Source organism: Pseudophryne corroboree, chromosome 11 (assembly GCF_028390025.1).
Source record: "Pseudophryne corroboree isolate aPseCor3 chromosome 11, aPseCor3.hap2, whole genome shotgun sequence".
Classification (NCBI taxonomy): domain Eukaryota; kingdom Metazoa; phylum Chordata; class Amphibia; order Anura; family Myobatrachidae; genus Pseudophryne; species Pseudophryne corroboree.
The window spans coordinates 90667171-90683943 of record NC_086454.1 but is presented as its reverse complement, the minus strand read 5'-3'; the positions used below and the strand labels follow the sequence as shown (position 1 = coordinate 90683943).

General features: G+C 47.5%; 1 protein-coding gene across 4 annotated transcripts in view; it reads left to right on the top strand.

The window, feature by feature from the left end:
* Window positions 1-13456: 13456 nt before the first annotated feature.
* KIAA1549L (KIAA1549 like) overlaps window positions 13457-16773 on the top strand; it is a 477170-nt gene continuing 473853 nt past the window's right edge. For 3 of the 4 annotated variants that reach the window (XM_063944516.1, XM_063944515.1, XM_063944513.1), the window contains exon 1: window positions 13457-13940. In XM_063944516.1, the coding sequence (XP_063800586.1) occupies window positions 13787-13940 (154 nt within the window). In that variant the 5' untranslated portion in view covers window positions 13457-13786. The remainder of the gene's footprint in view (window positions 13941-16773) is intronic. The other variant, XM_063944517.1, reaches the window with a different exon arrangement.

The following is a 16773-nucleotide window of genomic DNA, read 5'->3' as shown; positions in this document are numbered from 1 at the left end:
GCTGATGCATGTGCAGATGCGATCCGGACCATTTGTCCAGCAGATCCCATTGAAATGTCCGTGCATGAAATCTGCCAAATGGAATCGCTTCGTACGAAGCCACCATCTTTCCCAGGACTCTTGTGCATTGATGTACTGACACAGTTCCTGGTTCTAGGAGGTTCCTGACAAGTTCGGATAACTCCCTTGCTTTCTCCTCCGGGAGAAACACCTTTTTCTGAACAGTGTCCAGAATCATTCCCAGGAACAGCAGACGTGTCGTCGGGGTCAATTGAGATTTTGGAAGATTCAGAATCCACCCGTGTTGTTGAAGCACTACTTGGGTTAGTGCTACTCCGACTTCCAGCTGTTCTCTGGACCTTGCCCTTATCAGGAGATCGTCCAAGTAAGGGATAATCAATACGCCTTTTCTTCGTAGAAGAACCATCATTTCGGTCATTACCTTGGTAAAGACCCGAGGTGCCGTGGACAAACCAAACGGCAGCGTTTGAAACTGATAATGACAGTCTTGTATCACGAACCTGAGATACCCTTGATGTGAGGGGTAAATCGGGACATGTAGATAAGCATCTTTTATGTCTAAGGACACCATGAAGTCTCCTTCTTCCAGATTCGCTATCACTGCTCTGAGTGACTCCATCTTGAACTTGAATTTCTGTATGTACAGGTTCAAGGATTTCAGATTTAGAATAGGCCTTACCGAACCGTCCGGTTTCGGTACCACAAATAGTGTGGAATAATACCCCTTTCCCTGTTGTAGGAGGGGTACCTTGACTATCACCTGCTGAAAATACAGCTTGTGAATGGCTTCCAGAACCAACGTCCTTTCTGAGGGAGACGTTGGTAAAGCAGACTTTAGGAACCGGCGAGGAGGAGACCTTTCGAACTCCAGCATGTAACCCTGAGATATTATCTGCAGGACCCACGGGTCCACTTGTGAGTGAGCCCATTGATTGCTGAAAATCTTGAGCCGACCCCCCACCGTTCCTAAGTCTGCTTGTAAAGCCCCAGCGTCATGCTGATGGCTTTGTAGAAGCCGGGGCGGGCTTCTGTTCCTGGGCAGGGGCTGCTTGCTGCCCTTTCTTACCCTTTCCTCTGCCTCGCGGCAGATAAGACTGTCCTTTTGGTCGCTTTTTATAGGAGCGAAAGGACTGCGGCTGAAAAGACGGTGTCTTTTTCTGTTGGGAGGGGGTCTGAGGTAAAAAAGTGGATTTGCCGGCAGTTGCCGTGGCCACCAGGTCCGAAAGACCGACCCCAAACAATTCCTCCCCTTTGTATGGCAATACTTCCATATGCCTCTTGGAATCCGCATCACCTGACCACTGTCGCGTCCATAAACTTCTTCTGGCAGATATGGACATCGCGCTTACTCTTGATGCTAGAGTACAAACATCCCTCTGAGCATCTCGCATATAAAGAAAAGCATCCTTTAATTGCTCTAGAGTCAATAAAATACTGTCCCTATCCAGGGTATCAATATTTTCAGTCAGAGAATCCAACCACACTACCCCAGCACTGCACATCCAGGCTGAGGCTATTGCCGGTCGCAGTATAACACCAGTATGTGTGTATATACTTTTCAGAGTAGTTTCCAGTCTCCTATCTGCTGGATCCTTGAGGGCGGCCGTATCAGGAGACGGCAACGCCACTTGCTTTGATAAACGTGTGAGCGCCTTATCCACCCTAGGGGGTGTTTCCCAGCGCGCCCTAACCTCTGGTGGGAAAGGGTATAAAGCCAATAACTTCTTTGAAATTATCAATTTTCTATCGGGTGTAACCCACGCTTCATCACACACATCATTCAATTCCTCTGATTCTGGGAAAAATACAGGTAGTTTTTTCACACCCCACATAATACCCCTTTTTGAGGTACCAGCAGCATCAGAGATCTGCAAAGCCTCCTTCATTGCCGTGATCATATAACGTGTGGCCCTATTGGAAAATACGTTTGTTTCTTCACCGTCGACACTAGATTCATCTGTGTCGGTACCCGTGTCGACAGACTGAGGTAAAGGACGTTTTACAGCCCCTGACGGTGTCTGAGACGCCTGAACCGGTACTAACTGGTTTGCCGGGCGTCTTATTTCGCCAACTGACTTTTGTAATGTGCTGACATTATCACGTAATTCCATAACTAACGCCATCCATTCAGGTGTCGACTCCCTAGGGGGTGACATTACCATCATCGGCAATTGCTCTGCCTCCACACCAACATCGTCCTCATACATGTCGACACACACGTACCGACACACAGCAGCCACACAGGGAATGCTCTAAACGAAGACAGGACCCCCTAGCCCTTTGGGGAGACAGAGGGAGAGTTTGCCAGCACACACCAAAAAGCGCTATAAATGTATATAAACAACCCTAGAAGGTGTTGTTTACTATATATGCGCTTTTAATATATAAATATGGCCAATTTATGCCCCCCTTCTCTTTGTTACCCTGTTTCTGTAGTGCAGTGCAGGGGAGAGTCCTGGGAGCCTTCCTCACCAGCGGAGCTGAGCAGGAAAATGGCGCTGAGTGCTGAGGAGAATAAGCTCCGCCCCCTTTTCGGCGGGCTTTTTCTCCCGGTTTTTAAGAACTGGCCTGGGTTAAAATACATACATATAGCCTTAATGGCTATATGTGATGTATTTATTTTGCCAATAAGGTACTTATATTGCTGCCCAGGGCGCCCCCAGCAGCGCCCTGCACCCTCCGTGACCGAGTCAGTGAGCCGTGTGACAACAATGGCGCACAGCTGTAGTGCTGTGCGCTACCTTCATGAAGACTGTGAAGTCTTCTGCCGCCTGTTTTCCGGACCTCCGTTCTGCCGTCTTCTTCAGCGTCTGTAAGGGGGATCGGCGGCGCGGCTCCGGGACGAACCCCAGGCTGACCTGTGTTCCGACTCCCTCTGGAGCTAAGTGTCCAGTAGCCTAAGATTCCAATCCATCCTGCACGCAGGTGAGTTGGAAATCTCTCCCCTAAGTCCCTCGATGCAGTGATCCTGTTGCCAGCAGGAATCACTGAAATGAAACCTAAAAAAAAACTTTTCTAAACAGCTCTTTAGGAGAGCCACCTAGATTGCACCCTCTCGGACGAGCACAAAAACCTAACTGAGGCTTGGAGGAGGGTCATAGGGGGAGGGGCCAGTACGCACCATGTGACCTAAAAGCTTTTTTAGATGTGCCCTGTCTCCTGCGGAGCCCGCTATTCCCCATGGTCCTGACGGAGTCCCCAGCATCCACTAGGACGTTAGAGAAACCACCATTCCATATATGGCATGAAAGACCAATCACACAATCTAGGCTTTTTCACTGGACTACAGCACCCTTCTCCCAGAGTGACGCAGGATAGCAACACTCCACCCTTTCAAGAAACATCTTTATGTTCCCCACAGCACATTACACCATGGGACATCTGCTGCTCACCTTCAGTAATCCTGGATAGAAGTAAATGAATACCAGCTGTTCATGTTAAGGAAAGCCAACATTTTGCTATTTCTTACAATGTGATAATAAACATGGCAGTATAATACTAGACGCTATGTGATTTTTCTGTGCTACTACAACGCTGTGCCTTCAGGATTCTCAGGCTGTGCACGGGGGCACTTAACACTGCAATATTCACACTGCTAAGAGGATGTCCCAGACATTAAGGGTTATGTTCTCCTGTAGTGTTAATACTTTGCTTTCTTTTATGGTTTCCTTTTGTGTTTATCACCATCATCTTTGTGCCGGGTGTGGTATGGAAGGTAGATAGGAACTAGGTTGACAGTGTCTAGGTTGACCACTATTGGTAGACGGTAACTAGGTCGACAGGGTCTTTAGGTCGACATGGTCTACGTCGACAGGTCAGGAGGTCGACATGCGATTTTTATGGGGGAGTTTTGTGCCGTTTTCTTCGTAGAGTGACTGGGAACCCCAATTAGTGCACCGTGTACCCTCGCATGGCTCGGCACAGATTACTGTTCCAACCATAGTCCACGTGGATCGTTAAGTATGAAAAGTTTCAAAAAAAAGAAAAAAATTGTGAAAAACGCATGTCGACCTTTTGAACTGTTGACCTAGTTACTATCGCCCTAGAGACCGGATTCCCTTTGTGCCTTGGCGGCAGAGTTATTATGTGTTGGCCTTGGGCAGCCAGACGGTGTACGTTGTATATAATTATTCTCCTCAAGACCTTCACAAATTGTATCTTCACAGAAGCATTATATTACATCCAGAGACAACAACAGCGGTGACTAACTGGTGTAAAGCGTTTCATGAGCAATAAGGGAATACATGTACGAGGGTGATTCAATAAATACAGTAACCAGACCTCTCATTGCGTAAATTTATTCAACTCATATATATATATATATATATATATATATATATATATATATATATATATATACACGTATAATCAATAGTATGGCATAGGTATGGATTATTTTTCCACATGGTCCCATACTTGTGTAAGCATTTGTTCCAACAGTGCACCAAGGCATCTATCCCAGCATAGAATAAATCTGTATCAAGCGCCTGAAGCCAGGACATGACGGCTTGCTGAACACCATCAGTTGCAATTGCCTTCTAGCGGGGGTGCTTCTTCAATGGTCCGAAGCGATGGAAATTACTATCTTGGATATGCCTGTCCTTCTGAATTAGACCTTCAATCAGTGGATCTATCTCCACCAGCACATCATGTAGGGAGAAAGATGGGCAGTGGCGCTGAGAGAGAGGGAAGGGCATATTACCCAGGCTGCTGGGGGGTCCGCTAAACCCCCTCCACCCAGTATTACTGCTGTGGCCCGCGGCGGTACCATCTTCCCGGTGATATCTTCAGGAAGATGGTGCAGCACATAGAAAGCAAAGACTCTGGCACAGTGTTTGCTCTCTAGTGGCCAGCATCATCTTCCCAAATATCACTGGTGGTGCTTCCACATCAAGTAAGGTAGGAAGTTTGTCCCCCCTCCCCCCTCCACACACTATTAAGCCATGCCACATCCCTTTACCGGGGCCGCGGTGTGGCTCTCTACGCCCCTGGAGACTGGACGGCTGCTATTGGTGCAGGGCTGGGGAAAGCGCATCAATCCCTTCTCTCTAGTGTTACGCTGCCCGGGTAAGTAGTACCTGCTCCCTCACGCCTCCTGTGAAAACATGCATCCTACTCAGTCAGCATCCTGCCCTAAGTGTTACAGTCCAAGTGCAATATAATACACTGTACTGTAATATGTTCCAGAAGAATGTCACAAGGCAATTCACTCCCATCCACAGGGCAGGTGCCACCTGTAGGACCTGTTAGTTGCCAGGTGTTAGATCAGGGACACAAGTGAAAAGCAGAAGTGACACCTACAGGTGAATAGTGAGCTAGTTAGTAAATGGATGGTACCTGGAAAATGAGAGAGATGGCTGGTTTGAAGATTATTGTTATTACAACATAAAACACTTTCTCTATCGTCCTAGTGGATGCTGGGGTTCCTGAAAGGACCATGGGGAATAGCGGCTCCGCAGGAGACAGGGCACAAAAAGTAAAGCTTTAGGATCAGGTGGTGTGCACTGGCTCCTCCCCCTATGACCCTCCTCCAAGCCAGTTAGATTTTGTGCCCGGCCGAGAAGGGTGCAATTCTAGGTGGCTCTCATAAAGAGCTGCTTAGAGAGTTTAGCTTAGGTTTTTTATTTTACAGTGATTCCTGCTGGCAACAGGATCACTGCAACGAGGGACAGAGGGGAGAAGAAGTGAACTCACCTGCGTGCAGGATGGATTGGCTTCTTGGCTACTGGACATGAAGCTCCAGAGGGACGATCACAGGTACAGCCTGGATGGTCACCGGAGCCACGCCGCCGGCCCCCTCACAGATGCTGAAGCAAGAAGAGGTCCAGAATCGGCGGCTGAAGACTCCTGCAGTCTTCTTAAGGTAGCGCACAGCACTGCAGCTGTGCGCCATTTTCCTCTCAGCACACTTCACACGGCAGTCACTGAGGGTGCAGGGCGCTGGGGGGGGGCGCCCTGGGAGGCAAATGAAAACCTTTAAAAAGGCTAAAAATACCTCACATATAGCCCCAGAGGCTATATGGAGATATTTACCCCTGCCTAAATGTACTAAATAGCGGGAGACGAGCCCGCCGGAAAAGGGGCGGGGCCTATCTCCTCAGCACACGGCGCCATTTTCTGTCACAGCTCCGCTGGTCAGGAAGGCTCCCAGGTCTCTCCCCTGCACTGCACTACAGAAACAGGGTATAACAGAGAGGGGGGGCAAAATAAATGGCTATATATATATTAATATAAAAGCAGCTATAAGGGAGCACTTAATCATAAGGCTATCCCTGTCATATATAGCGCTTTTTGGTGTGTGCTGGCAGACTCTCCCTCTGTCTCCCCAAAGGGCTAGTGGGTCCTGTCTTCGTATAGAGCATTCCCTGTGTGTCTGCTGTGTGTCGGTACGTGTGTGTCGACATGTATGAGGACGATATTGGCGTGGAGGCGGAGCAATTGCCTGTAATGGTGATGTCACTCTCTAGGGAGTCGACACCGGAATGGATGGCTTATTTAGGAAATTACGTGATAATGTCAACACGCTGCAAAGTCGGTTGACGACATGAGACGGCCGACAAACAATTAGTACGGTCCAGACGTCTCAAAAACACCGTCAAGGGTTTTTAAAACGCCCGTTTACTTTAGTCGGTCGACACAGACACAGACAGGGACACTGAATCCAGTGTCGACGGTGAATAAACAAACGTATTCCTTATTAGGGCCACACGTTAAAGGCAATGAAGGAGGTGTTACGTATTTCTGATACTACAAGTACCACAAAAGAGGGTATTATGTGGGATGTGAAAAAACTACCATAGTTTTTCCTGAATCAGATAAATTAAATAAAGTGTGTGATGATGCGTGGGTTCCCCCCGATAGAAAATTATGGGCGGTATACCCTTTCCCGCCAGAAGTTAGGGCGCGTTGGGAAACACCCCTTAAGGTGGATAAGGCGCTCACACGCTTATCAAAACAAGTGGCGGTACCGTCTATAGATAGGGCCGTCCTCAAGGACCAGCTGACAAGGCTGGAAAATATAATAAAAAGTATATACACACATACTGGTGTTATACTGCGGCCAGCGATCGCCTCAGCCTGGATGTGCAGAGCTAGGGTGGTTTGGTCGGATTCCCTGACTAAAAATATTGATACCCTTGACAGGGACAGTATTTTATTGACTATAGAGCATTTCTATATATGTGAGATGCACAGAGGGATATTTGCACTCTGGCATCATGAATAAACGCGATGTCCATAACTGCCAGAAGATGTTATGGACACGACAGTGGTCAGGTGATGCAGATTCCAAACGGCACAGTATGGCCGTATAAAGGAAGAGGACTTGTTTGGGGTCGGTCCATCGGACCTGGTGGTCACGGCAACTGCTGGAAAATCCACCGTTTTTTACCCTAAGTCACATCTCTGCAGAAAAAGACACCGTCTTTTCAGCCTCAGTCCTCTCGTCCCTATAAGATCATATCTGCCCAGGGATAGAGGAAAGGGAAGAAGACTGCAGCAGGCAGCCCATTCCCAGGAACAGAAGCGTTCCACCGCGTCTGACAAGTTCTCAGCATGGCGCTGAGACCGTACAGGACCCCTGGATCCTACAAGTAGTATCCCGGGGGTACAGATGGGAATGTCGAGACGTTTCCCCTTCGCAGGCTCCTGAAGTCTGCTTTACCAAGTCTCCCTCCGACAAGGAGGTAGTATGGGAAAAAAATTCACAAGCTGTATTCCCAGCAGGTGATAATTAAATTACCCCTCCTACTACAGAAAAGGGGTATTATTCCACACTATATTGTGGTACTGAAGCCAGAAGGCTAGGTGAGACTTATTCTAAAAATTTTTTTTTTGAACACTTACAAAGGTTCAAATTAAGATGAAGTCACTCAGAGCAGTGATAACGAACCAGGAAGAAGGGGACTATATAGTGTCCCGGGACATCAGGGATGCTTACCTCTATGTCCCAAATTTGCCCTTCTCACTAAGGGTACCTCAGGTTCGTGGTGCAGAACTGTCACTATCAGTTTCAGACGCTGCCGTTTGGATTGTCCACGGCACCCCGGGGTCTTTACCAAGGTAATGGCCGAAATGATGATTCTTCTTCGAAGAAAAGGCGTCTTAATTATCCCTTACTTGGACGATCTCCTGATAGGGGCATAATCCAGGGAACAGTTGGAGGTCGGAGTAGCACTATCTCGGATACTGCTACAATCAGCACGGGTGGATTCTAAATATTCCAAAATCGCAGCTGATCCCGACGACACGTCTGCTGTGCCTAGGGATGATTCTGGACACAGTCCAGAAAAAGGTGTTTCTCCCGGAAGAGAAAGCCAGGGAGTTATCCGAGCAAGTCAGGAACCTCCTAAAAACAGTGCATCATTGCACAAGGGTCCTGGTAAAAATGGTGGCTTCCTACGAAGCAATCCCATTCGGCAGATTTCACGTAAGAACTTTTCAGTGGGATCTGCTGGACAAATGGTCCGGATCGCATCTTCAGATGCATCAGCGGATAACCCAATATCCAAGGACAAGGGTGTCTCTCCTGTGGTGGTTATAGAGTGCTCATCTTCTAGAGGGCCGCAGATTCGGCATTCAGGATTGGATGCTGGTAACCACGGAGCCCAGCCTGAGAGGCTGGGGAGCAGTCACACAAGGGAAAAATTTCCAGGGAGTGTGATCAAGTCTGGAGACTTTTCTCCACATAAATATACTGGAGCTAAGGGTAAATTTATAATGCTCTAAGCTTAGCAAGACCTCTGCTTCAAGGTCAGCCGGTATTGATCCAGTGGGAAAAACATCACGGCAGTCGCCCACGTAAACAGACAGGGCGACACAAGAAGCAGGAGGGCAATGGCAGAAACTGCAAGGACTTTTCGCTGGGCGGAAAATCATGTGATAACACTGTCAGCAGTTTTTCATCCCGGGAATGGAAACTGGGAAGCAGACTTCCTCAGCACGACCTCCACCCGGGAGAGTGGAAACTTCATTGAGAAGTTTTTTCCACATGATTGTAAACCGTTGGGAAATACCAAAGGTGGACATGATGGCGTCCCGTCTGAACAAAAAACGGGACAGGTATTGCGCCAGGTCAAGAGACTCTCAGGCAATAGATGTGGACGTTCTGGTAACACCGTGGGTGTACCAGTCGGTGTATGTGTTCCCTCCTCTGCTTCTCATACCTAAGGTGCTGAGAATTATAAGACGTAGAGGAGTAAGAACTATACTCATGGCTCCGGATTGGCCAAGAAGGACTTGGTACCCGGAACTTCAAGAGATGCTTACAGAGGTCTTATGGCCTCTGCCGCTAAGAAGGGACTTGCTTCAGCAAGTACCATGTCTGTTCCAAGACTTACCGCAGCTGCGTTTGTCGGCATGGCGATGGAAAGCCGGATCCTAAGGGAAAAAAGGCATTCCGGAAGAGGTCATTCCTACCCTGGTCAAAGCCAGAAAGGAGGTGACCGCACAACATTATCACCACGTGTGGCGAAAATATGTTGCGTGGTGTGAGGCCAGGAAGGCCCCACAAAGAAATTTCAACTCGGTCGTTTCCTGCATTTCCTGCAAACAGGAGTGTCTATGGGCCTCAAATTGGGGTCCATTAAGGTTCAAATTCGGCCCTGTAAATTTTCTTCCAGAAAGAATTGGCTTCAGTTCCTGAAGTCCAGAAGTTTGTCAAGGGAGTATTGCATATACAAACCCCTTTTTTGTGCCTCCGGTGGCACTGTGGGATCTCAACGTTGTTCTGGGATTCCTCAAATCACATTGGTTTAAAACCAGTCAAATATGTGGATTTGAAGCATCTCACATAAAAAGTGACCATGCTCTTGGCCCTGGCTTGGACCAGGCGAGTGTCAAATTGGTGGTTTTTTCTCAAAAAAGCCCATATCTGTTTGTCCATTCGGACAGGGCAGAGCTGCGGACTCGTCCCCAGTTCTCTCCCTAAGGTGGTGTCAGTGTTTCACCTGAACCAGCTTATTGTGGTGCCTTGCACCTACTAGGGACTTGGAGGACTCCAAGTTGCTAGAAGTTGTCAGGGCCCTGAAAATATGTTCCAGGACAGCTGGAGTCAGAAAATCTGACTCGCTGTTTATACTGTATGCACCCAACAAGTTGGGTGCGCCTGCTTCTAAGCAGTCGATTGCTCGTTGAATTTGTAACACAATTCAACTTGCACATTCTGAGGCAGGCCTGCCACAGTCTAAATCGGTTAAGGCCCATTCCACAAGGAAGGTGGGCTCATCTTGGGCGGCTGCCCGAGAGGTCTCGGCATTACAACTCTGCCGAGCAGATACGTGGTCAGGGGAGAACACGTTTGTAAAATTCTACAAATTTGATATCCTGGCAAAAGAGGACCTGGAGTTCTCTCATTCGGTGCTGCAGAGTCATCCGCACTCTCCCGCCCGTTTGGGAGCTTTGGTATAATCCCCATGGTCCTTTCAGGAACCCCAGCATCCACTAGGACGATAGAGAAAATAAGAATTTACTTACCGATAATTCTATTTCTCGGAGTCCGTAGTGGATGCTGGGCGCCCATCCCAAGTGCGGATTATCTGCAATACTTGTACATAGTTACAAAAATCGGGTTATTATTGTTGTGAGCCATCTTTTCAGAGGCTCCGCTGTTATCATACTGTTAACTGGGTTTAGATCACAAGTTGTACGGTGTGATTGGTGTGGCTGGTATGAGTCTTACCCGGGATTCAAAATTCCTCCCTTATTGTGTACGCTCGTCCGGGCACAGTACCTAACTGGCTTGGAGGAGGGTCATAGGGGGAGGAGCCAGTGCACACCACCTGATCCTAAAGCTTTACTTTTTGTGCCCTGTCTCCTGCGGAGCCGCTATTCCCCATGGTCCTTTCAGGAACCCCAGCATCCACTACGGACTCCGAGAAATAGAATTATCGGTAAGTAAATTCTTATTTTCTCCATTAATATACACATGTATATAAACAGTATAACTGTGATTACTATTGTGGTAGTAGGGGGTAAGATATGCCTTGCACCATAATTTGAACACTGTAATGTTCAATTGCTTTCTGTTTGCGGTATGCAAAGGATCTGGTGAATAGTTTTGTTAAAAACTAATTAAGTAGTTGCTCTTGGGCTACATAACAGGAGTATGGTGCACTTAAACAATGAAACGTGAATTAGAAACATGGATGACAGCGTGCGATAAGAATCAAATACTGTAAGCCATTTAGGGAGAGAGAACCAATGCCTTGGGCTTCTTAACTACCTACCTGATACACCTCAAATTCAGCCATCTGGCCTAATTCAGCATCAATCGCTGAAGTGTGGAAATCGATATTTGGCGATTTCTGCACGTCGCATGCATTCGCAGTTTAAGTGCGTGCGGGGGGCGGTGACAGGATGTCGCAGCATTGAGGTGGCGTGATCTAGACAATGGAGGCATGTCTGCAAAGTTTGCGTGGTGGGCTACGGCAGCTGCGTGATGTCACACGCAGCCGCTGCAACTCAAAATATGTCGGCCCGTTATCTGCCTTTGCAGCTAGGCTGTGAAGGCAGGAGGATACCCTAAAGATGCAAGCGCTTCGCTGTTTAACCTTTTGGCCTTGCTCTCTGCTAGGGGCTAGTGGAAGGAGTTGTAGTTTTGCGATTTTTCTCAAAAATGCAACTCATGCTGAATTAGGCCCACAGATTAGAGCGTTGCTTGTGCAACATAGGAGACTTCTCTCCATCGATAAGGTAAGAAGTTACTTCATTTCAATGGGATCGATTCAATTCAGCAACAGTTAAGTCGGCGATGGCCCGTTTTTGCCGACTTAACAGGTTGAATTGTCGGGAGAACGGGCATTCTCCGACTTAACTCCCCGGCGCGATGCTGATTCCCGACAGAATCAGCCTCGCACCGGCTGCGCGGCAGTACTTTTGTCGGGTTTCTTCTTTCATCCCCCGGGGGTGAGAGAAGAATTCCCGACAATTGAGGGTCACTTGTCGCTGTATTGAATAGCGCCGGGAGTGCTATTCAACGGTCAGTGAATTGAATCAACCCCAATGAGACATAACTCTAAATCTGAACTTCACGCCCATGGAGGTTTTATTAAACATTTTAGTAATTATTACTGTTATTATTATTATTAATAATAATATAATAGACTCCGCTGCAAACTTTTAAGGCGGGCCACTCAATGTAACAGCTATACTACACAGCAAGTTTGGGAGCTATGGAGGTCATTCAGATCTGATCAAAGCTGTGCATTTCCGCCCAGCGGGCGATCAGGTTCAAACTGCACATGGGTGGTGCACCGCAATGAGCACACGCGTCGGCCAACAGCAAAGGGCATCGCTGATCAGCGACGGGATGGTGCGAAAAATCCAATTGCACGGGTGTTCGCAAGGTTATTGACTGGAGGAGGCCGTTTGTGGGTGGTAACTGACACAGGGAGTGTCCGGAAAAATGCAGGCGGGCTCAGGTGTTTTCAGGGAGGGTGTCCGACGTCCGCTCCGGCCGTGAACATCCTGAATCTATCGCACTGTAGGAGTAAATCCTGGGCTGCGCACAGACTGCACAAAGTGGATTTTTGCAGCTCGGCGTAAACATAGGGTTGCACACTTCCACGGCGAATATACACTCTTCCTGGGCGCGGCGACTATCTGAACCATACTTGCCGTCTTCTAGGCTGCTCTCTCCGGTAGAGAGAGCAGCCAGGTCGGCGGGCAGTGAGGTTACGTCCAGAGGAGGGCGGGCCAGAGGTGAGATGGGGGCGTGGCTGTGGAATCACGTCATGTAAGCCACGCCCCCGCTTTGTAATGCTGCTATTACCGGCATTATACAGCAGGGGGCGTGGCTATGATGACGCGATTCAACAAGAATCGCGTCATCTCCTGCCCGGACTGCCCACTTTACTCGCTAAGTGGGCGGCCGGGCAGAGAGGACCCCTGAAATCGGGAGACCTGCCTGCTCTTCCGGGGGGCCGGGAGGGTCACCCGATTTTCGGGAGCCTCCCGGCCATTCCGGGAGAGTAGGCAAGTATGATCTGAACACAGGACAGCAAAATTAGCAGCCCAGCGATCAGATCTGAATTAGGCCCAATGTTTCCTGCACAGGTAGGCAAACTGTGGCAGTCTGGTTGCTATGGAACTAAATATTCTAGCATGCACGCCCACAGTTTTAGCATACTCTAACTGTAAAAACCATGGCAGAGCATGCTGGCATGTGTAGTTCCATACCTGCTGGAGTGCCACAGGCTACCTACTTCTGGTTTATTGACATTCTTAACAATTTTAATTAGTACAAACGATACAGATGTCTCTTATTCTCACCACTAGATGGCGCTGGCCCAGCGGAGAATATGCCTCAGTGGGCACTAGCTGGTATGAAGTGGCCCATCCACATTTGCCAGCAGCCCAGCAAGTGCCAGCAGGTGCAATCCGTGTCTCTCAGATCCTAGCCCTGCTGTTCTTCAGTCTGACCAGCAGAGGTCCCCAGAGCTCTGTCAGAGCTGGCTGCAGTGAATGCGCTTTTCAGCTGCTGCTGCTGCTACGTGATCTCTTTCTCAATGAAAAGACGTTTCCAAGCTGCAATAACAGTTACATCCCCAGAGCAACAGAAGCGTTGGATGACCACACCTCCAGCTGGCCAAAACAGGTCTACCTGGGTCACCCTGCCACCCGAGCCAGCACCCGAGGCAACATGAGCACCTAGCGCCTCACTCCTCACCAGCCAGGGACCTCTCTGCTGGATGCACCAATGACAGTTCATGTGACTCCAGGGGTGATTGCTTCTCATGCATTTCGTGTACATACTTAACCCCCACTGATGTCTCCCCCTGAGAAGTGGCCTCTAGTTGTCCCATTCATGGTGGCACATGGGTGGACTGGGACCAGAAGACCACCTCTAGGAACAAGATGGACCAGATGGGCAGCCCTGCTCCTGGTGGCCCTGATTTCAGCTCTGCAGAACCCAGTGCAAGGTAAGGGAGGTCACAGAGGTGCAGCCTGCTGCCAGTGCATAGCAGGTGGGCATACTGCACCATCCACCTGTGTTGCTGTATTGCACATAGCTGCTGTTATAGTGGCAGGATCTGGGTCTGTGCTAGCACCGCATGGGTTAATGGTTTGTGCCATGCAGTGTGCATACTAGCGTTAGTCTGGTGGCAGGCAGCATACAGTGACATAAAATTAGAGCAAGCAGTCACCTATTGTCATGTATCCAGCAATGTGCTGCCTAGTCTGTCAGATGCTGCATTGGTTATATGTATCCAGCAATGTGCTGCCTAGTCTGTCAGATGCTGCATTGGTTATATGTATCCAGCAATGTGCTGCCTAGTCTGTCAGATGCTGCATTGGTTATATGTATCCAGCAATGTGCTGCCTAGTCTGTCAGATGCTGCATTGGTTATATGTATCCAGCAATGTGCTGCCTAGTCTGTCAGATGCTGCATTGGTTATATGTATCCAGCAATGTGCTGCCTAGTCTGTCAGATACTGCATTGGTTATATGTATATATGTCACATAGCATCTCTGAGCTGGTCTCTATCCAACTGCCCTTTAGTCTGCAATACATGCATGTTGTACTGCCTGTATGTCTGGGGGAAAGGAGTGATTCCATTCCTGGTATAATTGACTGTTAATTAACTCAAACCTGTCACAACATACATTAATGTAGCCACGATGGCCGAATAAGAAGCTAACTTCAGCCTCGTAATGTAGCCCACATCACTAATTAATGTAAGGTGATTTCTGATTCAATCCTTGTACAGTGTAAAAGGATGAACTTGCAATTTTCCAAAGAGAGAACATAATGAACATCTGTTTTATTCTCTTTTATATGTGTTTAATTGAAATGTTACATTGGATTCTGTTATCCCAGATTGTTACACTGCGTATCTACCTGGGGTATCTCCTTGATCCTGTATAGTACTCTGCGTCTGCTGATAGTGCTACAGTGCATATGCCGTTAAGACTGATGGTGACAGGATTACAGGACTCACTCTGATTGTTCTTATACAGCATTCTGTAATACAGGTGTTTCTATAGACTGCACCTTGTAAGGTGATTATAGGGCTACATTCATAAATGTTCCAGGTATCCTGCAAATCTTTCCCAAACATACACACAAGGTGCCCGGTATGATGCAATATAACCTAAGATTTTGCTGGTATTACACTTCATGTAAAAAAATAAAATAAAGGTTTTACTGGACAATACAATAACAAGCGGCAATATATAAATTCTTAAATACAGTGCTTAATGTGAAAACTTGGATCTACATAAATGTCTATATTAACATGTACTATATTGTAATAAAGAGGCAGGAACAGAGTTGAACATAAGTCGGTATTGCGGGCATATCTTGCATGTTTTGGCATTGTGCGCTAGCCTGGGCCATGCAGTTGAAGAGACGTACCTAGGTGGTAACCGGGCATTTGCCTATAGGCACACGCAGGAGGGGGTTTCTGTACCCAGAAATCCCCCTGCCTGATAGGCCAAATTGTATATTCTCCAAGACGGAGACAATTCTCTCTGTCTCGGATTGGCCTCGAGCCTGATCGCCAGTGCTCTCTGCTTTGCTTATAGACGGGCAAGGAAGAGCAGCTGTGCATGCCAATCTGTTGGCGAGTCTCCTCCTCTGGTCATTAAAGTACATGTATGTATTTATGATTGTGTATATACTGTAGATGTCAGTGCGCACGCGCCATACATGTAAATATATATACATTTATACACACACGCACGCACACACACATACATACAGTATATATATATGATGCATTTTGATAATGTGCATTCATTTTACACACACACACACACACACACACACACACACACACTACATATAAAACATATAAATTGAAATCTTGCGTTACGACGTGGTCATACAAATCTGTATAGTGGTGAATATTGGCACCTAGTACTGTAAAAAAATGAATTATTACAGAAATAAGAGCGTTCTTCAGATACAAGTTTAAACATGAGGGTAAGCACCAGAGTGAACAAATATAGCCACCTGTGTACTTTACTTAAATAAACCCGTAATAGTCACCACAGGATTTTTATCCCTTGAAGTCCAGAGAAGGAAGACACCTATTCTTACACCAAGGAGGAGAGAGGAGGAATGTGTTTAATTACACATATAAGGCTGATGAAAAGATAGTACAATTCACCTACAGCTTATTACAAACCAACAAAAAAATGTCATTTCACTGGACTTCAAGGGATGAAAATTCTATGGTGACTCTTATGCCGCTTTCAGACATGTAACCTGGGACTTGCTAGGTCTAGCAAGCCAGCAAATTCCCTAATCTCAGGTCCATGACACTGGTTGGGAGCAGGGTTGAGGACCCAGGACTTAAGCTGGGAACACACTAGATGAGTTTTTGGATGATTTCCGACGGATCCGAACGACAAATCGTTCACATCATCCAGGGTGTACACGCTATCACATGCTCCCGTGAGTTGTTCATCACATCTTCAGACTGGTTGTGCATGCAGGACAATCTGAAGATATCGTCAGCGATTTTCAGCAGATCGTCTAGTGTGTACGCACTACCTACATACTGTATATACCTGATATATTGTTAACGGACAAACGACCTAATGATGCAAGATATATCATTTGTATTATAGCACAGTGTGTACACACTATGGGCCTAATTCAGATCTTATCGCAACAGCAACATTTTTTTATAATGGGCAAAACCATGTGCACTGCAGGTGGGGCAGATATAACATGGGCAGAGAGAGTTAGATTTTATTGTTACACTGCAATTTAGACTTCAGTATGAACACACCCCACCCAAATC